The following is a 17,699-nucleotide window of genomic DNA, read 5'->3' as shown; positions in this document are numbered from 1 at the left end:
AATGTCAACTCCGTAACTTGGTGTCAACTCCATTACACAATGACATTTCCTTTACATTATGTAAAATGATAAAACTATCAAAAAGTATGGCAATCACAGCTGCACAAGCTATATCTATACTCAAATGCAATACTATGGGTAAAAACGTTAGAACCAATCAGATAAATGTGAATACTGCTTTCAATTACTAAGTCAAATACGTGGTGCTAATTTGAGAAAATTCTGATTTTTTGTATGACTTTTTCGGCACTATATTCAAATATTTGATTTTTTTTTCTTTTACACAGAAAAATATTTTATAAGTATATACATTATGGGTTGGAATTCAAACTATATTTTATCTATATATCACCATGGCTTAAGCAAAAACATCTTTGTAACGGTGTTGACAATTTTCAGTATTGACATTTAAAATCATAAATGAATGCCCAAAACACAGAACAATACAAACTGTGACCTTAGCTCAAACATTAAATGGTGTCTTTAATGAACTAAAACCTTTAAAGAAATGTAATAGACTTTGTTAGTTTTGAGCTATCAATAACCCGAAATGCACGTTACTTATGGTATGACTGTGTACACTATCCTTAAACTGTCCAAGTCAGTAGTATTTGTGTTCTCACCTCAAAGGCTCAGCGATCGAATTATTTTTATTATGATTTCATAGTAATTTATATTTCAAACATATACACATGTAAGGTGCAGATATACATTTACCTTTATGTTATACTATATGCCTATAACTAATGTCAATTAGAGGTATATGTCACGTCCCTGTGAAATCTCTAGTTCAAGTTGTAAATGCTCTCATTTTTACATTGTGCAAAAAGCAAACACATTTTAAAAAACACCTACAATATCTAATAAAACGTAATGGCTCTCCAATGAGTCGTTTGTCTCTGTGCCAATGTCAGGGCAGGTAATTCGACAATGTACATAAATTATAGCGTCAGCCCATAAGAAGCCCAAAAACATCGACAGTGCTACTTCCCCTACAGCACAGTAATCTCATGATCACCATGCAGATCACGTCACCAGTTATAATACCGATAAAGATTGTAAATTATTGTTGAGTTTCAAATAACAAAATGTTTTGTATTTTAACCTAAATGCCCCGTGAAGGAATGGAATTTGATACAACTATCCAAATCAAGAGGGGAAAACATTTTTACCCCCCCCCCCCCCCGTATGTATGTTTTAAATCCTGCTTTACTCGCTCATGGTGGCAGACCATTCGGAGCTCCTCGGCCATTTAATCGAAAACAACCTCGGATGTATGCCGGTACATCAGTTGAAGTAGTTCGTAAATTTTTGAATTAATTAAATGTATTGTTTAAGAGTTGTATTTATTGATCTAAGTTTAAAATGATTGCCAGTGAAGTGAATTATTGTAAACAAAATTAAGATTCTTACGAGTAAAGTCATATAGTTTAACCGCTTAATAAAATTACTACGCGATCTACTTGCAGCGGACTTAAACGTGCCACTTTTTGAGTATGTAAACTGTCCAAATACATCCGAGGTTGTTTTCGATAAAATGGCCGAGGAGTTCCGAATGGGTGGCAGACTATTCCGCTCTCGGGGAGATTACTGCGTAGGAAATATCAAAAATCGTTAGACTGTTCATATGTAGAAACTGTTGTGTGCTCCTGGTGAAGCCGGTAAATATCAGTTAATATAAATACTAAATATATATGTAAAATCTGTATAATATTTGTAACAGTAAGCTGTTTTATGTTCAGAAAATGTAAACAAAGGTTGTTTAAGTTCAAAAATAAATTACATTATGGTACACGTTCAATCTCACGAAATTTATTCTTTTTGAGAGTCAAAGCGTACTTCCAGCAAACGGTACAGTACATGTTTTCGGAACCTTGAAGCCGCTGAGTCCATGCGATTTAGAAAAAAAAAGCAACTTTCTAAAATGAAGTGGTATTCATTATGGTAGATGTCATTTAAGTGAGTTAGATATGTCTATTCTTTGTTATTTTAATCACGAAGATTCAGTCATTAACTAAACATGCAAAATAGGAATGTGCAAGTATTGTTTGTATGCAATTAGGATTGCAGGCTCCTTAAAAATATCCATTATAGCGTCTTTCACGATGTTTATTTTTGACTGACTTTAGGAATTATGATGAATGTCATAATGTTGAAATTTATTTATTTAAACAGCGGGAATAATGCTGGAAATTTAATCCATATACATGTGTGAATGTGTAGGTTAAATTTATCCGATATTACAATTATAAAAAAAATCATGCAAAATTAATGAATTAATTTTCATTTGAGGGCGGGCCACAGTGCAAAAGTGTGAAAGGTAAACAATTGAACCGTTTCAAAAGTTTTATCTAGTTCTCAAATCTGAGGAACGATCTTTTTTGAGTAAATCATACATTCTTGGTGACATGTTTGGCGAAGTAAGGAGTTTTAAATAGCTGCATTCACAACAAAGCCTCTTGACAATGTTGATTGGGTAGTCCTATCCATTTTGTATTTGAAGAAATTTCCGGGAAAACGTTAATGCTTTTTGATTCGAGATCTGATAGAATCTTCTCTCCTAATAAGTGGACCTTAATATTGAATTTTAATTCGCTGATCGAAGAAATGGATTTGACCTCAAACAAACTTGACTGATACAGGTTTTAACAAAACTATTGCAATTTCTTGGCTTGTAAAACGTCTACTTTAAATTTGCACTGGTAATTTTCTGTGAACGATTACAATCCATATTTATCATTATTTAAATATATATGCTGACAGAAATCAGATCGCAGATATTCATATTTAAGTTTAAAATATGATGTTTTTTCTTAAACCGTTCGTTACGCTTTTAGCCATAAAACATTAATTTTCGAAAGGAAATATAAAAATCTGTGATCTGCTCTGTTGTCAGCAGTCTTTTAGCACTGGTTTGCAGATATTTACGCAAAAGTGGCCCATTCCAAGACAAAATGAACTAAAAAGTTGTCAAAATGGTGAATCTGTGAGAGCACAGCTTTAAAGGACGGGGCGCATGTCACCAACTATCATAACGGACAGCCGGAGGTGTGGTTAATCTTGTTTATTAGGTCTTCTCAGGTCAGCAGTTTTGATTGTAAACATTCATATGGAATGAGGTGATATATGCCACTGATACGAGTGATACAAAATCATTTAAATAGTCATGATAGTGAAATCGACGGATTGATTCGAATTGAATGTACTCACAAAGTGCACTAAAATCATTGTTCTGAATTATTGTTGATATGGGCAGGATAAGAGACACAGATGTGGAGAATCAGTGTATGTAACCAAAGTCATTTGAATCTACTGTAATGTAAAACAGACTTTATTTAACATAAATTTGTGCTTATACAAATCTGTCGGAAGTTTAACATTTGTTCAGATCTTTGTTCAGGTCCAAGTGAACTGGTTAATTGACATGAGGTGAACCGTCGTGAGTGGGAATATTGGAACACAACACCACTTGTATCGATTAACACACATGTGGTATAGGGAGTTTGTGAAGATCTGTTTGGATATTAAAACATTGCTTTAGATCTGCTGATAATAATTTTGACATGGGTTTCATTTAAATGGCTTGAAAGAAATCTTGTGCCAAGATAGTACATAAATGTTGTACAAAATATTTGGAGTTTCTAAAGATGTCTTTGGATATTTAAACAGTGCCTTAATGCAGCTGGTAAGAGCATTGACATACTTGTAATTCTCATCTAAAAAGCTTGAAAACAATCTTTTTTAAGACATACATTTTATTAGGCTTGTTAAGTGCGAAGATATTACATACATGTTATTGGGAGTTTGTAAAGATGTCTTTGGATATTTAAATAGTGCCTTTATTCAGCTGGTAAGAGCGTACGTAGTCATACATCCACTTCGCATTACAAAAACCTTTGAAAACAATATTTTTGAGAAAGAAATTTTATGATGCTAAGTTTTAACATAACACATAACAATACTTTCAAATGAATGTCACATTCAATATCGCGTTCACCAGGTTGTTATCTGTGTCGTTGATCATGCATGCTACTGGACTGTGACAATGTAGGCACTGCATTAAGCGTATAACCCACAGTGTGCATGTGCGATCAAAGAATAAGAGGAAGTTAAGATTTAGAAATACTTTTTAAAATAACTAATAATATTGGTGGAGTTTAATAGTCAGACGGATATCATGAGTTGTACAACAATACAGGTTTGCAGTTATGTTTGCATCAACAAATATAATTTTTAAAATCAATTTTACCAATCGGATTGCAGTATTACTCAAAACATTTGTAAATTCCAAATTGATCGAATTTTATGTGCATTCTTATTGATTAAATCGCATATATTTTGGCCGTTTACGTTTAATTTGAAACGAAATAGCTTGTCTGATTATTTTATGAGATAAGGTTCTAACTTATATTACAGTTTAACAAGAAGTATGCGGGCATTTGCCAAAATTAGTTTATGCTTTATATTGATTTCAAAATATATTAAAATGCAATGCTTTGTTTTGAAATTGACAATCAATTATATGAACACAACAGCGAAAACGAGAGCTATGCCAGTTGAAAGTTGAAAAAAGTATTTTCGCTTTTAGATACTAGAACAAAGGTCTGAATCACAATTTAATGTACACGTAACATGGTGAAAGTAATTACAGTGATATCTTACTCAGCGACAGTGTTGTTTAAGTGATAAATGTTAGGCACGCCAGATATGCTACTAGTATTTTAGTAATGATAAATCTACTGATTAAACGCACAAAGAACACTACAATAATTGTGCTGAATTATTTTTCATATGGGCGGTAACAAAGTTGAATAAGTTCACACGAGTGGTTATTGTCAGTGACCGCGTAGTTCATTTAAAGGGAAGCATATTTACTTCAAGGCCGGGGTGCATGACCCCAAATATGTTACCGGACAGCCATTTAGCCTTTTTGGCAGAGGATGTATGGTTAATCTGGTTTACGAGGTCTTCTCAGGTCAGCAGATTTGATTGTAAACATTCACATGGCTTGTGGTGTTATATGCTACTGATAGAATAATTTGTGCTAACAATAAAATGTCCATAGGGTTTTCATTTGTGAATAAATGAATAAATTTCAAATACTATGAATCTAATAATTAAAAGTTTAATTGTTGCATGAATCATTAATTAAAAGATAGGTAGGGGCATGAATGATTAAGTTATAGCTCGGTTCAGTAGCTCTAAGACATATATAGTTTGTTATACTTATGATAATTCATACAGTTAAAGTCAATAACCAGCAGACATAACTTGCATGTTTTGCCTAGAGTTAAGTATGGGATCTTGAATGTGTTCACAATTTATAAAGCTATGAAGCATATTTTTATTCCTGAGACAACCTGTAGTAAACAGGCATCGGGTAGTGAAATGCAGTTAGCTGTTAGAGGGGTCATGAACTTTTAATATCTGTCAATCAACATTGCTGGAAAATTTGAATTTGTTTGATAGATTAAGAAAAATGTATTTGAAAGTAAAATTTATAAATGCTTGAGTGACTTGAAATTCACAAGCTATTTTTAAAATACACTGAATAAATCATTTGACAAATATAAGCAATTTATATTTGTTAATTATTTGTATATGTGAAGAAATGTACCGACAGTCTGTACTAGCAGCCAGCTTTGTGAGGCTAGAGAAGTGGACATTGTGCTGACTGTCTGCCTTTAATACTATTACCCCGGCCTCCATTTCTTCTTCTTCTTCCAATAACAAAGTGCATCACCAAGTACTAGGCACCATCGCGCTTTTGGCCGAACCGATAAAAGTGTGCACGTGAGGTGTATTCAATGAAGACCATAAACTCATAAGAGACACAGGTGCGGAGAATCATTGTATCTTAACAAATTCAGTTGCATCTACTGAAGCGTCATATACGTTATATAATATAAATGTGTGCCTTTACGTACTTGTCGGAAGTTTAACATTGCTTCAGGTGAAAGTAAACTGTACTAGTTAATAGACAACGATCGTAAACGACGTTTAAAACGGGAATATTAGAACATACTTTATTTAATAATATAAATGTGTGCCTTTACTGACTTGTCGGAACTTAAACCTAAGAGGTCAACTAGCGGTCGTCACGAGAAAATTGGAACATAAACCCACTAGTATCGATTAGCATACATGTGCTCTTGTTTTGGTAGAGGAAGTTTGTGAAGATCTGTTTTGATATTTAAACATTGATTTAGGTCTGCTGGTAAGAACATTGACATTGTATTCATTGAAAATGCTTGAAAGAAGTTTTGTAAAGTGCAAAGATGGAACATATATTTAAAAGTATAGTGAGTTTGGATAATTAAACAGTGCCTTTAATCTACTGGTAAGAACAGTGATTCATCTGTAGTTTTTATTTAAAAGGCTTGACAACAATAGTTTTAAGACATTCATTTTTATGAAGCTAAGTTTAACGTAAAACAATACTTGCATTGTTATGACTGTCGCATTTATATCACTTTCAACAGGTCATTATCTGTGTCGTTATCTATGTCGTTGATCATGCATGATACTGGACTGTATAGTCACTGTATTATACGTGACTAACCGAAAGTGTTTGCAGTCGAATAATGAGAGGAATTAAACCTTTAGAAATGTCTTTAAAATAAATCAATTGCTTTGTTGGCATGAAAAAGTCAGAGAGATATCATGTTTTGTACCGCACTGTTGATATGCAGGTTTGTTGGTAACAACATATAATGGTTTAACTCATTTTTGGACCAACTGGGTGGCAATATTATGAAATAAATCGACATGTGAAATCAAAATTGATCGAATTTTATGTGCATATCTTATTGATTAGATATCGCATGTATATTGGGTGTTAAATTTAATTTTCGAACGAAATAGCTTGTCTGGTTACTCTATGTGGTAGGCAACTTCCTTCTATTGCTATATATACAGCTAAGTAAGAAATACGCGGGTATTTGCCAGAATGGGGTTCTGCTTAATTGTTTATACAATAAAGTAAAATGCAATGTTTTGTTTTGAACTGACATTTAATACTTTGATTACATCATCGAACAACAAGAGCTTTGCTAGTAAAAAGTTAAAAGTTGAAAGTTGAAAAAATATTTTCGCATTTAGAGACTAGTACATGTGTACTTAGGTCCAAATCACAATTGAAAATACGCGTAACATGATGAAAGTTCATATCTTACACAGCGACAGTGTGGTTATAGTGATAAATGTTAGGCACGCCAGATAGACTACTAGTTGAATAGTCACGATATACGCGGTAACTTAGTTGAATAAGTTCACATGAGTGGTAATTATCGACCGCGTAGTTCATATAAGGGCAACATATTTACTTCAAGGCCGGGGTGCATGACCCCTAATATCCTACCGGAAAGCACTGAGCCTTTTTGGCAGAGGAGGTGTCGGTAATGGAGTTTATGATGTCTGCTCAGGTCAGCAATTTTGATTGTTAGCATTCAAATGTGATGTTATTGCTACTGACAAAGGAGTACAGAAGATTTTATCTTTTGGTTTTCATTCGAGAATAGATAAATAAATTTCATAAACAAGTAACAATGACCAATACTTCAAAGAATAAGTGTGTGATAGTAAGCCATTTGATAGTATACACTGTATATATCAGCCCAGATAACGATTGTTTAAGTACATTTATAAGCCTAGTCTATATAAACAGCCGCTTCAGATCTATTAAGATTTTAGTTTTGCGACTCTACGTTAAGGAAAATAAAATGAATATCCAAATGTTAAAGAAGTTCCCTAAACGCGCATTATTGTGGCTACTATAAGCCCACATTGATCAAGAATTCCCAGAAAATAAGCGACTGATTGCTATGTGGGTGGTTCTGAATATAACCCTGGTGTGACCCTAATAACAACCTTAACTTCCCCACAGCTGGTTACTGATACAGTTTTTATCAGATTTGAAACATTACTGTTGACTAGTTGGTGCTCAGCAATGAACCTGGGCAGAGAACAGCAATTCAGCAACTGGTTATATAGTTTTGTGTTCATAAAAACAATCTAATTTTCAATAATAAACATCATTAAACATTTAATTTACTTAAAATTAAAAAAAAAGAATTGTTTAAATCATATTTTTTTTTAAAAGAATATGGTTAAAACTGTTAGATTAGTAGCAAGTTTTTTTTGTGTCATTATGTATTCTAGGCAATTGCTTCCTGAAAAATATTAAACTGTAATTTTCAAATTAACATCTTAATATTTGCCAGGCAATAAAAGTGCTTTTTTGTTCAGACTATATCTTTCTTATTTGGATTTTGGAGTTGAAAAAAGGAAAATACATGTTGACTGGTATTTTTACAGAATTCACCCAAACTCGACCCCAATTGTCAAACTCAATTATCATTTTTCTACATTTTACCATATTGTAAGGCACTAACATGCTCAAATTGACGCGAAACGCCGCAGTTTTCTCATTTGTTTTGAAATAGCTGGGAAAACCCCTACTGAAGTATTTTCGCTCATGTGAGAATCACAATTGAATATACACATAACATGGTGAAAGTAGTTGCAGTGGTATCTTACCCAGTGTTAGTATCATTTCAGTGATAAATGTTAGGCACGCCTCAAATGCTACCAGCTATATAAATAATCATAATAGTGGTATCGACTGATAAAGTCGAGTTGTATGTACTCACAAAGTACACTGCAATAATTGTTCAGGTAGGCAGTGACTTAGTTAAAGTTCACCCTAGTGGTCATTGTAGGCCGCGTAGTTCATCTAAGGGGAAAAAATACGTAACAATTTAATTGAAACCTTTGTGAGAATACGTGGGGTGCATCCAATGAACACCGTACTATTATAAGGGACACAGGTGCGTCTTAACAAACTCATTGCATCTACTGAAGTGTAAAATACACTTGATTTAACATATTTACATTGTATGTGCCGAGGATGTTACTTCGGAAGGCTTTTCAACAGGTTAAAGTGCAATGTACTGGTTAATTGACAATGGGTCATGGTCATAAAGGGGAATATTGGAATACAAAATCATGAGTTTCATACATGTGCTCTTGTTAAAGTATAGGGAGTTTGTGAAGATCTTTTCGGATATTTAAACATTGCTTTAGATCTCCTGGCAAGAAATTTGACATTGTTTTCATTTAAAAGGTTTGAAAGAAATCTTGATAAGTGCCAACATGGTACATACACTTTTAACAAAATTAGTGAGTTTGTGAAGATATGTTTGGATTTAAATAAACAACTAGTGCGTTAAAACTACTGGTAATAAAATTTACACACTTGTAATAAAAGATAAGAATACTTTCATATGAAGGTCGCATTTAATATCACGTTCAACAGGTTGTTATCTGTGTCCTTCATACACTTAGTACTTACAATCGCAAATGGTACACATAGAACAACGTGAATGGCTAAAACTTATGTTATTATAACTTGCAGCCTAACCGATTTGTTCTTCATTTTTCATGTGTTTGTACGTGTATCATTTGTATATCCTGATGTTAAGACAAGAGAACAATAAAATAGGAATAAACATAACAGCGTTCATGTGTGTGGTATTCACGCAAAGCATTTACATATGTTTACTTGTTCTTCCTGTTAAATTATTAATATATAATTACTAATATTCAAAAAGCGTGGACATGGGGAGGAAATTATTTTTTACGCACATTATCAATTCTGAAGTGGATTATTAAATCCATACTTGCATTCCTGGGGATGTTTTGTAAGTGATGACACTCAATATGAATTGAATGATGATTAATTAAAGTGATGATCTAGTTCCTGTGGAACGGTTAGCACACCTTCATGTAGGCGAGGTATAAATGCGCATACTTTGTATAAACCACTCTGACTAAATTTCGTTTCATAAAAAAGTCAGGGTGTTTTTTTCATATGAATGGAATCACTCAGACATAACTAAGGATAAGAATAAATATAATCTTTGCATAAACTATTTTGATTAAATTTTATATCATAACTAATTGTGTGTTTATGTTTTTAAAAAATCAAATTGGACTTATATTGCCATTATCAAAGTATGTATGAAATATACGATTAAATATGTCTGTTCTTTAATGTGATGAAAGTTTCTAATTGTTTAGGTAATCAGTACTGGGGCCATATTCAATAAAAAAAACTTTGATTCAACTTAAATTTAATAGACGAATCTGAGTATTTTGATTGGCCTGTAAAAAATAATTATATAATTAACCAATAAAATGAGCAGCATCCTTCAGACAGGACGAACGATAAGAAAAAGAAATATATTGAATACGGAGTCTGGTCTGTTCTTGTCTCAATGGACTTAACATATTTTATTTGTTTCGGGTATACTGTGGTAAAATCAACTCGAAAACGGTCAGTCGATATAAAATAATAATAAAACTGGTTAAACTTGTTTGATTAAGATAACATTTACAATGTGTTATTGTAATAAAATATTATGCTTTTATTGTTTCAGGTGAATATTCCAATGGATGGACTAGCCAGTACAGATGACAAACTATGAACATCCCCAAGCTGCCATGGAGGAGCCTGCTGATTTTTATCAACGTGACCACCATAATCACGGGCTTCTGTACATTCATGCCCCTGTCCTATGTCACATACTACTTCTTGGACCACTGTGTCCTTTTTGCCAAAGTCGCAATATCGAAGATGAATACCACTACGTTGACAGTTGACATGACGAAAACAAAGTGGGGCTCGCAATCAGACTGTCGGTTTCCGACATATACGCCTTTAGTCATGAGTATTCATGCTTTCATCTGGTGCTGGTTCTTCTTGCTGCTCAAGGAACAATTAAAGAAGGACCGGTAAGTCAGTTTTGACTTCATTTTCAAGACACTCTTTCAACACAAGTTTTATTCTTGCTTCTCATTAAAACATTATTGGTTTGTTTTTGCCTACCAGACTCATATGAGCTTGACCTTGAGGAGTAGGTGCTACTGGTAAGGGACCCCTTTTTGCGTGGATTTTCTTTATTGTTTTAATAACTCGAGAAAACTCGAGAAATGCTAAATATTTTCGAATGCTTTGTAAAGCACGAACGCACGTGCCAAATATACTCATTAAAACTAATTGAAATGACAGCCTACATTTCCAACAATTTCCCCGCTTTGGGAAATTGTAAATATAGTTGTAACTTGTAATTATAGAAAGAAACCTAAGCATGTGTTCCCTATGGACAGCATGTCCACGCAATTAAGCAAGTTCCCTGGTTTAACGAGTATTAGATGGTGACATATTTTCCATATTGTTGAGCGGGAAAAAATCGACAATTCCCTGCTGGAAGAAATATAGCGCAAACTGTTGTCATTTCAATATTTGTGTAAACAAAATGAACTGAAATGCAATTTGCGTGAAAAAAGCGAAAATTATAGCCTGAGCATAGTACATGTTATACACTAACTCTCTTTTGTTTCTTATTGATTTCATCATTCCTGATATTGGCTCAATATTTTTAAAGAAACATTCGAATCGATATCATTGGTTAATACCTAACATGCTTCTCCCTTTCCGTTTCGACTATAGAGTTAAAACATACTTATTCTATTTTTATCGTGTATCATATGTCTCCGCTTTGTTTGAGCGTATAACGCCATAATCAAATATTATAGAAACCTACATATTTTAACTTTCATTTCATTGAATCACATTTCGTCGTTCATAGGCGTTTGAATAATTTCAAGTGCGTTAAATTTGCCGTTTCATTTTTTAGTGATGTGATAGACTGTGAAATTCGATTCATTGAATAAAAACGTCATAACGTGGGTTTTCTAAATGTGTGTATACCTTTTGAAGAGTGCAATGCACTTATATATTCGTGATTAAGTGTTCCATCTCACAAGTGAAGAGATGCTGAGCATTGATTATACTGTATGTGCACAGTATTTTAGGTATATTTATGCTATAAGCGAAATCAACCATTATTTAATGAATAATTTGTGTTTATTGTACGTTCAATAAGAAACTATCGAATTTAAAGTAAGCTTTAGTATTCAACAAAGACGAGAGCCATGGATGTAATTCAATACATGCTTTACATGTTCCATTTCAATCAATACAATTTTAATGTTTCCTCATGTCGTTTATTTCTAATGCGCTTTAAAGCTTCAAAGTTGATGCATTCGATCGGCTATTACTTTCATGTGTAGTTGTTGTATTACAAACAACCCGAGCAATGATACAGGCCCCAATTTCTCGAAACTTCTGAAGTCCCTTACAACAGGATTAAGCTAATCTCACAATTTTTGTTGTTCTATAAAATGTGTAATATTTACTTCTTTAATATTTTTTAGAAATTGTGTAGAAATAATCTGTATGATTATCAGAATAAACCATTTTTTATTTATCAAAATCAATATTCAGTATGTATTTTAGCTAATTGAAATAAGCGACTTAAGCCTGTTAAGCTTAAGAAGTTTCGAGAAATTGGGGCCAGTGTCTTTTCAGCTTATAATGAACGTACCTTTATATAAACAAACCATGGAAATGCTTTAAAAAAAGGGGCATTGTTCGTAAAAATATTTTCGAGTGGTTGAACAGATAATAGTCTACCAGTTAACGTTTTTAGCTACAGACTTAGACACATGAACGTTATGTATATTGGTGAACTACGCCAGGTACGTTTCTATAACCTGGAAGATCTATAATATATTCCTTCTAAGGATTGCCATGCACTTGCAATCCATGTCTGTAAATGAACGAGATGTCATGGTAACACCTGGTATTAAGAGAATTGTTTAAAGTGACACTCTTATTCAAAATCAATACATAAACATGTTTAACAAACATAAATTTTGACTGAAAACCCTTAAAGTACTTACTGAATAATGCATTTATGGAAAATACTAACTACTGATAACAAGATTGTAACCATGTATTTAATAGCAGAAAATGCAAAAATATTAAATGATTGGTGAATGCTAAAAGATTTATTGTGGTCTTCTATAGTCGAATAAGGAAGAAATACTGTGTTTAATGCTCATTTCTTTCAAATTTAACTCGATATTCTTAATAAGAACCATTTTTTTACATGTATTCATCCTATTTGGAATATTAAAACAATATTATTAATTGTGATAAATCTTGTTTGGGAGTAAGAGTGCATCTTTAAGTGTACTGCGCCAGATGGCTTTCTCGCGTGACTCGCCTTATTTGCGAACTCATGCAAAAACGTAGCAGACAAAGCGCATCAATAGTCGTTAGTTTTTATGCTTCCCCAAGAGATAGCATATAGTCGCTGCTCTGTTCGTCTGTCTCTCCGTTACACCATTGTCCGGAGTAATCCTTAAAACATATTTGTGGAATTTTAATTAAAATTGAAACATATACCTGGAACAATATGCACGAGTGCAGTGCGCAAGCACCATAAGCATACCTTCAGACATTGCTGACTGATCCCCACCTTTCTCCTTTAAAGTTTTGATAAATAAGGAACCTTTCTACAACAAATGACTGACGGGATTTCAATGAAACTTGGAACATAGATATAGATCGTATTACACTGAGAGGAAGTGTATTGCGACGGGGCTCCAGTCCGACATTTCATAGTTAACTTTTTTACTTATTTTTCCTCTTCAGCTAAACTCCAAAAGTCTTTGGGGTATTTACGTAAAACTTCATTTTGAGATACATTAAAGATCTAACTGAGGAGAGGTGCAATGCACAGGCAGGAACATTACTGATATGGCATTCCCTGACTTTTTATTGTCAAATTGTGCACTTCTTTTCCTAATTATTTGTGTCAGCTCTTTTATTCCATTTGAATGTTTCGAATGATATTAAAATCATAGGAAACAAATCCTCTCCATATAGAACTGAACTTTTGATAATCGTGTTTCTGTTCAAAACCAACTCGTAATCATATCATATATAACTGGTGTTTTTTTTTTTAAATCAAATTTAAAAGTGCTAAAATCGGCACTTTTTCCGAATGTTTATCTTTCCGGGGAACAAACATCGTTTCCAGCGACATCTTTTGAGTTACCGTTTATAAGTTTCTATTTTGACATACCAATGCGACGTATACATGCATATCAGCGTTCCTATTGGCTGACTTGTACAGGACAGCGAAAGTTTTTGGTAATATTATCAACGCGTATCTACATAACGTGGCGTTCTTTACCTATCGTTTTATGCATTGGCAAATGGTTGCAGTCCGTACCTTCAGACATGCCGCCGAATGCGTATCGTTTATACATTGGCGATATTTGCAACCCGTACCTACTAATATACTATATGTACTGCCTATATTTCCAATCAGGTCTCCATTTTACCGTATTTGCAGTCCGTATCTGCGGACCATCCTATGTAGTAGATTCTTTATGTCGTTCATACTGTGGTATGTGGATACATAAAGAATAATAAATGTACGTATCCTTACGTCTTTGCAGTCAGGACCTGCCGATGCTGATCATGTCGTTTCTGTTTCACACGGTGCTAGTTGTGGTCAGTTTTGTGGTGGCCAGTATGATCAGCGCTGGAATGAACACCTGGTGTGCCAATCTGGAGTTCGAGATTAGCCTCAAACCAAGTCGTTTGTGAGTCGTCTTTCTAATTCTAAATTATCGTGCGGTTGTGTGATATAAGCTTTTAACCACATCATTGAAAGGACTTCGGCAACTATCTATACGATGTGCCTTTTTTCTAATACATTTTAAGCAATTACGAGTATAGCTATGCACTTGTTTGTTAAAGCTGCACTCTCACAGATATACCGTTTTACAACTTTTTTTTTATTTTTTGTCTTGGAATGAGCATTTTTTGCGTAAATATCTGCAAACCAGTGATAAAAGATTATTGACAAAATATTAGATCGCAGATTTTCATTTTTTTCAGTTGGAAAACTAATGTTTTACGTTACTAACGGTTTAAGAAAAATGCATAAAACATTAATTTTTGAAATTATTTTTGACGTTATTTTTTGTCAGCAGTTTACATGCATTATCGCATAAATTGGCTCGTTCCAAGACAAAAATAAAAACAATGTTGTCAAAACGTTCAATCTGTGAGAGTGCAGCTTTAAAGCTACCTTTATTCAAGCATATGCCACAAGTCTTTAGTTTTTAAATGTATTGCATCCTTAAGTTATTGAAACACACTGACAACATGTTGCATGTGTCATACATCTGTGATGGAATATAGTTTTAAAGATTTAACCTCTTTATCTATTATTCCCTCCTTTGTAGATATAATAAATCACAAATATATGTAAACCAGATGTAATTAATAAAAGTCAAGTATACAGTTCTCTAGATCTATGTTAGGGGCAATCATTTTTGCATAAATGTGATTTTAATCGACGAAGATTTGATTTCTCTTTTCAGGTTTTTCACTTGTGAGCAAACTCAGGGTCTACTTTGGCTCAACATATTTAGCGACGAGCTGCACCCGACATATACATTCCTAAATACTTCAAAGGTATTGAAACCCTCAATTTTACGTGATGAATGTTTCTGTGTTAATTAATTATTTCAATGATTTGTTTACGTTCCAATGTTATTGATCTATTCTTTTAAACCAGCAAGAACATCTACAGGGAATTGAACTATTTAAATCTCGTATATTGATGACTCAGGAGTGTATACGCAGCAATAAACCGGGATACAATCTTGAACAGAATCGACATTACGCGTTAATGCTTTTAAATGCATTGATTTGAGATATGTTAGGGTAGCCATAGCTGTTTTGTTCATATAAATATAAACCTCAAAGCGTTAACACTGATTTATTTGTCACCATTACTGTAAAGCTGTTAGTATGCATATCGAATATTGTGTTTAAGCAAGCATCGACGAACTAAACACTCGCAAAATAGTACCCGAGAAATCATACCCAGTTGAATTCGTATCTGCTAATAAAGCTTTCTCCATAACTGGCCAAGCCAAAATAAGTCATACTGTTCCGATACTGCGTGCAAATATGCAGGATTCAAAATATAATGCTGATATAGTCTGCTCATCCTAATAGTTACAAGTATAAACATGTATTTTGTCAGTCATGCATTCTATCCTTAACATATGTTACAGATCTCGTCGTGGCTTCAGACGCTCACCATCCTTTGCCAGAGCGTCGCTAGTGGCTACAAACTATACTCCTGGGTGGTCGGAGAGACACAAGGACGCTTCCGGTTAGACTTTGGCGCCTGTCGCGGGTTCGCCAGTCCTTCCAGCTCCAACTCCGCGTACGTGGACTTTGAGCAGACGGACGATGAAGAAACGTTTGAACCAATCGTAGATGATACGGTGGTCGATCAAGGGTCCATAAATTCTGACCGTGTGGACAATAAACACAAATGTAACGGTAAAATGAACACTAGAGCATTGCTTAAAAGTGAAACAAACGACAGTAACTGTAATGTTGTCATAGAACCGTTACCGGTGAATGTAGCAAACAGTGGGACACATGTATGACCCTGTCGAAGGAGGCATGTCCAGTAGGTATGTCGTAAATGCGAACTTTGACCTGTGATTTTAAAGAACAGTGGGTCGTATCAGGGTGACATGTCTAGTAAGAATGTCGTTCGTGCGAACCTTATCCGGTATTTTCAACGAACAGTGGGTCGCATTTATAACTCTGCACCAGGAGGCATGCCTTGTAGGAATGTCATACATGCGAACCTTGACCTGTGATTTCAACGAACAGTGGGTCGCATTTATAACTCTGCACCAGGAGGCATGTCTTGTAGGAATGTCATATATGCGAACCTTGACCTGTGATTTCAACGAACAGTGGGTCGCATTTATAACTCTGCACCAGGAGGCATGTCTTGTAGGAATGTCATACATGTGAACCTTGACCTGTGATTTCAACGAACAGTGGGGCGCATTTATGACGCTGCATCAGAGGGCATGTCTAGTAGAAATGTCATACATGCTAACCTTGACCTGTATTTTCAACGAACAGTGGGTCGCATTTATGACGCTACATCAGGAGGCATGTCTTGTAGGTGCGAACACTCTTTGTGATATTTAGTGTGTTTGAACTAGAAATCAAAATGTAATATAGCTTTGTAATGTAAAATATTCCAGGACCACACATTTTTTTGTTATCAAAGGTTGCAAATTCGTTTGCCGTTATTGCCAAATATTTTGTGTTCAGTGAGATTAATGCTATGATGTTTTGCCATGATTTTAATGTTGTTTACTGTTCCATGTTTTGAACTGGTTAGGTATTTAATGCCTAACCGGTGCTATATGTTCTGTGCACTTACATGTTTTTATCAAGGGTTGTGTTTTATAATTGTGCTGCACGTAATGAACTGATATCATTTTATTCAAGTTTATTCCAGTTTTGTTGTATTGATATGAAAACTGAAACCAAAAAAAAATATTTTGAAAGTTTTTAGGGCTTACTTATTATTTCCTGTCCTGCTTTAATGATGTTTTATTAAAGATGTACTCTTATTCCCACGTGAGATTTACCACAATTAAAACTTTTGTTTTAATATTCCAGAAACGATAATTTTTTTATCGAAAACAATGGTTCTTATGAAGGGTACCGAGTTTAATTTGAAGGAATGTGCATAAAACGCGGTATTTCTACGGTATGAGACTATTGTAGTAAATGCATTATTTAGTAAGTAGTTAAAGGTGTATCACTCAAAATTTATGTTTGTTATATTTGTGTATGTATCGATTTTGAATAAGAGTGTCACTTTAAACATGGCATCTGACTACAATTATTTCGATCAAATTTACTCAAAATGTTTTTTTGC

At 34.0% G+C, this 17,699-nt stretch overlaps 1 protein-coding gene across 8 annotated transcripts; it reads left to right on the top strand.

The window, feature by feature from the left end:
- The first annotated feature begins 1,597 nt into the window (after positions 1–1,597).
- Positions 1,598–17,325, top strand: LOC128236524 (transmembrane protein 179-like). 8 transcript variants are annotated; one of them, XM_052951429.1, is made up of 5 exons: positions 1,598–1,661; positions 10,440–10,794; positions 14,377–14,523; positions 15,310–15,403; positions 16,012–17,325. In XM_052951429.1, exons 2-5 carry the CDS (start codon positions 10,484–10,486, stop codon positions 16,393–16,395), a joined length of 936 nt encoding a protein of 311 aa, XP_052807389.1. In that variant the 5' UTR covers positions 1,598–1,661; positions 10,440–10,483; the 3' UTR covers positions 16,396–17,325. The 8 variants fall into 8 exon arrangements, with proteins under 8 accessions (XP_052807389.1, XP_052807387.1, XP_052807385.1 ...); XM_052951427.1 differs by lacking the exon at positions 1,598–1,661 and adding an exon at positions 3,332–3,685; XM_052951425.1 differs by lacking the exon at positions 1,598–1,661 and adding an exon at positions 4,082–4,198.
- The last annotated feature ends 374 nt before the right edge of the window (positions 17,326–17,699 follow it).

This window comes from Mya arenaria, chromosome 6, assembly GCF_026914265.1.
Source record: "Mya arenaria isolate MELC-2E11 chromosome 6, ASM2691426v1".
NCBI lineage: Eukaryota > Metazoa > Mollusca > Bivalvia > Myida > Myidae > Mya > Mya arenaria.
This window is presented reverse-complemented; position numbering and strand designations above follow the sequence as displayed.